General features: G+C 39.9%; 1 protein-coding gene across 1 annotated transcript; it reads left to right on the forward strand.

Annotated features, from left to right (window-relative positions):
* Positions 1 to 2,112, forward strand: LOC146497634 (5-beta-cholestane-3-alpha,7-alpha-diol 12-alpha-hydroxylase-like). Its single transcript, XM_085141788.1, has one exon. It carries the CDS (start codon positions 60 to 62, stop codon positions 1,623 to 1,625), a length of 1,566 nt encoding a protein of 521 aa, XP_084997914.1. The 5' UTR covers positions 1 to 59; the 3' UTR covers positions 1,626 to 2,112.
* The last annotated feature ends 2,893 nt before the right edge of the window (positions 2,113 to 5,005 follow it).

The following is a 5,005-nucleotide window of genomic DNA, read 5'->3' on the forward strand; positions in this document are numbered from 1 at the left end:
CGATCCTGGGGGAGGAGCAAAGGTCTGTTCATTAAAGCAGACCTGAAACTTTCCTTCACATGAATCTGTGCTGGTTAACTGAATCAGTCATGGAGCTGCTGCTGCCGATACTTCTTGGCTTTCTTGCTTGTCTGGTCGGAGGGCTGTACCTGCTCGGAGTGTTCAGACAGCGGCGACCAGGAGAACCCTCCCTCGATAAAGGGCTCATTCCTTGGTTGGGTCATGTCTTAGAGTTTCGCAGGAACACCTTGAAGTTCCTAGAGAGAATGGAGAAGAAGCACGGTGAAATATTTACAGTACAGCTGGGAGGGTTTTATATTACATTTGTCCAGGACCCTTTTTCATTTGGGGGGTTCATTAAGGAGAGTCGGGACAAACTGGACTTTCGAAAGTTTTCAGTGCATCTGGTGCAAAGAGTGTTTGGATACAAAGCTGTTGAAGGGGAGCACATTGTTCTCCACAATTCCAGCAACAAGCATCTGAAGGGGGAAGGTCTGCAAGAACTGACCCAATCTTTTATGAGTAATTTGCAGAACATGATGTTGCACAACATTGGATCAGCTGCAGAGGACAGGACCTGGAAAGAAGATGGACTGTTCAGGTACAGCTACAATGTTGTTTTCAGAGCTGGATATTTGGCCTTGTTTGGCAACGTGCCACCCAAGTCAGAACAAAGTGAGGAGAAAGCCAAAGAGAAAGACAGAGCTGAATCAGAAGCTTTGTTTCAGGAGTTTCGTAAATATGACCAGCTCTTCCCCAGACTAGCGTATGGGGTCCTCCCACCGATGGAAAAGTTGTCTGCAGAGAGGTTGAAGGCATACTTCTGGGATGTTCTGTCAATCCTGAAAATGAAAACCAAGGATAATATCAGTGGCTGGGTGTGGGACATACAGCAGGGTAAAGAGGAGATGGGCATCGATATGTCAATGATAAACAGATACATGCTTGTGCTTCTTTGGGCCTCTCAGAGCAACACAGGGCCTTCTTCATTCTGGCTGCTGCTCTTCCTCATGAAACACCCAGAAGCCATGAAAGCAGTGAAGGAAGAGGTGGATAAAGTTCTGAAAGAATCTGGACAGGAGGTCCAGCCTGGTGGTCCTATGGTCAACCTGACCCGTGAAATGCTGTTGAAAACACCGATCCTGGACAGTGCTGTCAAAGAGAACCTCCGACTCACTGCTGCACCCCTCCTCAACAGGGCAGTGATAAAGGACATGACCTTCAAGATGGCTGATGGGCGAGAATATTTACTTCGCAAGGGTGACAGAATTGCAATCTTTCCTTTCAGTTCTGTCCAACATGACCCAGAGATCCATCCCGACCCGCACTCATTCAAATATGACCGCTTCCTGAATCCAGACGGGACCAAGAAAACTGATTTTTACAAAGCAGGAAAGAAGGTAAAATATTACACCATGCCCTGGGGATCTGGGGTCTCCATGTGCCCTGGCCGTTTCTTTGCCACCAATGAGCTGAAACAGTTTGTTTTCCTCATGTTGGTCTATTTTGAACTTGAGCTGATGAATCCTGATGAGAAGATTCCTGAAACTGACCTCAGTCGATACGGATTTGGAACGATGCAACCTGTCAGAGATGTCCAGTTCAGATTCAGACTCAGATATTAAGCCAATCAGATGAAAACAAAATTGTGATTTTCGCTTCCTTTCGATCAAGATGGTTTGATGAGCACATTATGGAAATTATGGAAGCAGATTTAAATCTAAAGTTTTTGACGCGTTGGTCAACTGTAACAATTCAATATGCAAATGCACTGATATTCTAGACATGTATATGTATATTGAACACATTCTGATCATAACTCTTCTTCTTTAAGTAATTTGCAGATCAGCAATCAGATTAAATCCAGTTAGAAATGATATTGATGGGCATTGTTTAAGATAACAACAATTATGATTATTGGTTATTAATTATTATTGTGAATGTTCTTTTTTGTATAATTATTTTTCCGTAATTGATGTGACATGTACACTTAGAAATTGAGACGATTCATGTATATCGTAGTCAGTTTCAATTTTTAGTTCAATTTTCTATGTACATTACAAGTTTTTGCTTTTTGTTTTTTCCAAAATAAATGTTTTTTTGTAAATGTCAGATTTTGGAGTTTTATGTGAGCCTGTTTTAAAACTCAAAAAACCAAAACAAACAAAAACAAATTTATAGGCTGACTTCAGTCAACTCAGTGGCATGGATTCTTTTACTTGTTCCCTACAACAAAATCCAATAGATGGCAGCAGATTCCCACATTCCCGATGTTTTTAAAATAAACAATAAATTGTACAAAAACACAGAATCTTAGAAGAATGATACAAATGAAACAAATATATGCAATTTTATATTTAATTTATTTTAAAATGAATGTCAGGAGTTTAAATACATACTCCAGTTTAAAACTAAAAATAAAATTAGAAACTTTTGGCAGTTATTTTATTGTTCATGCTTGACAGGTTTAAAAATTCCATTCACAGAATGGCTGGCTCAACACTTTAGTGATGAAACCTCAGTTACAAAAATGCTTTTGCGAATTTTGCTGAAGTTGCAGATAAACAGTAAGAATAAATGCATTTGCCTGATTAATAACTTAGAAGGTTATAATAAGAAGGATTTTGACATTCAAACACAAATTAATCATGAACAGAAATTATTTCAAGGTCATTCACACAAGGCAAGTCTGATTTCAAATGCAAATCAGGGTCAGATTTTTTTTACAACCATAAAACACGCACACATGGATAATCTCTAGGACAGCGTTGGGAGAAAAAAAACAAGGAGTTTGTCTTCTGTGGTTCAGCTCAGTGATGCTCTTTTAGGCCAAAACATGACAGTTTCTGAGTCTAATTGGAGTAAGCCAGACATGTTTTAGTTTGCCTTTGCCTTTAGTGTTCTTTGGTCTATGACCGATGCTGTGAACCATCTTTTGTAAGGTTCATTTAGCAAAACCAACAAAAACACTCCGAGAGTGCAATTCCCCCTGAACTCCGTGACCTTGACCCGATGCTGCATCACTTCGATTTTTAGCTTTCACATGTTTTCTCGATCCCTTTAGTGCTCTCATCAGGAAAGTTCAATCTCACCACTAATGAAAACAGTTAAGACATTTTTAATAACACAGATTCATCAGTGCAAAAGAAAATGAAATGAAATCTTTATCAAATATGTAAAAACATGCAAAGCCAGTCAATCATTTTTGAACTTCAGCAGACTACAGACAGCAGTCTCGACTATCTACCAGACACGTGAAGGGGGGCCGGCAGGGGCTTGAGCATCTGCCCCTTTCCTGATGGGTGCCCTTTTCTTGAGCCTTTTTTTAAATGTGTGTGTAGAGTCCTGCCTGTGGCCCTCAACAATAACATTAAACTATTAATCACAACTTTGCTAAATGAAAGGATCTGACTTGCATAAGTGGTTACGAGCCAGGAACAAGCTTGGTGCCTTTTTTGCCACCTGGGCAGTGCGGAGCTGTCGAAGAAACACAAAAATTGATTGGGAGATGGCTGATGCAAGAAAAACCAGTAAGTAGGGTGTACAGAGTACACTATAGTCAGTGTTGGGGAGTAACGGAATACATGTACCGCCGTTACGTATTTAAAATAAAAATATGATTAACTGTATTCCGTTACAGTTACCAATTAAAAAGGTGATTTAGAATACAGTTACTTTGTTGAAATAAATGGATTACACGGAGGTACTTCCCTGTTTCATATTGTCACGGGTCAGGACTCTTTGGGTTTTGTTTGACAGCTATGTTCTGTTGTTCCAGACGGCAGCGTTACGGTTGCCATGGTTACAGGGTGACGCTCTCTCTCTGCGTGTTTCCTGGGTGAGAGAGCGCCTTTTTGTTGTTGTTGTGCTAAGCTAATAGGCAGAATGCTACAGGTATAGCTCTAAAGAATGTAGCATCATAGGCAGTGTAGTCCGTGCTGCAGGGAGAATGGACTGCCATACCCGTTATGTGTCTCTGAGCGAGGGAGGGAGAAAAAGGAAAAGTACGAGCTGTCATCGAGCAAAAACGTGAGCTGGAAGCATGTAAATATAATAATAACCACTGCAGCCAAGAAGAGTGCCTGACGAGCCCAGTTGTAAGTAAGCTATTAAGACTCGACTGTACACCGTGTTCGTGTTTTCCTCCAAAAACAATAAGTTCCGTTGGAGCAGCCTTTCAACGCCTCTCTCTGTCTCTCGCAAGCAAAGTTGACCCAGACAACAAAGTAAAGCTATTTTTCGGCTACGAGCCCGACACAGAACCCACCTTATTAGCCAGAGGTCCCTTTACTACGGTTCGGAGCCGCAGACCTTCAGTAACAGTAATAAATCACAGCAATAGTACATTCACGTAGTTGTAAACAGCATGATAATACATTAAGTAATCCAAAGTATACAGAATATGTTACTCTCATTGAGTAACGTAATGGAATACGTTACAGAATACATTTTGGGGCATGTATTCTGTAATCTGTAATGGAATACATTTTAAAAGTAACCTTCCCAACACTGACTATAGTCTATAGCCCACAGGAGTATTCGTTTGTTATGTACACGTGGTTAAGTTCTCTTGTGGCAACTGATGAATTGAAACAAATGAGCATTGTTGTATGTGCACTGAGCGACAGGGCAACAAAACATTACCTGTCCTTTTATTAACTACAGAAGTAGTGGTAGTCATTAGCCGCTAGCTAACTGGGTAAGGGTGTCAGAGGTTTGTAGCTCTTATTATAATTACGATATTCAAACACACACACACACACACACACACACACACACACACACACACTGTATTTGAAAGAAAATACAGATTATATTAGATTTATATTTCAAATATAACAAAATGATGATTTTTCAGCTGTAAAATTATTGTATCTCTACGGTTTAAATATTGTACAAATTGAATCATCATAAATACATTATTTTATATTTATTACTTAATTTTTTTTATTCTTATTATGGGACGCTCTCCTTGTAATTGCATATGTATGCAATTTGGGGGGGG

This window comes from Neolamprologus multifasciatus, chromosome 18 (genome assembly GCF_963576455.1).
Source record: "Neolamprologus multifasciatus chromosome 18, fNeoMul1.2, whole genome shotgun sequence".
NCBI classification, from domain to species: Eukaryota; Metazoa; Chordata; class Actinopteri; order Cichliformes; family Cichlidae; genus Neolamprologus; species Neolamprologus multifasciatus.

Coding starts and splice junctions, on each gene's coding strand:
- LOC146497634 (XM_085141788.1), top strand. CDS start 60: ATGAATCTGTGCTGGTTAACTGAATCAGTCATGGAGCTGCTGCTGCCG.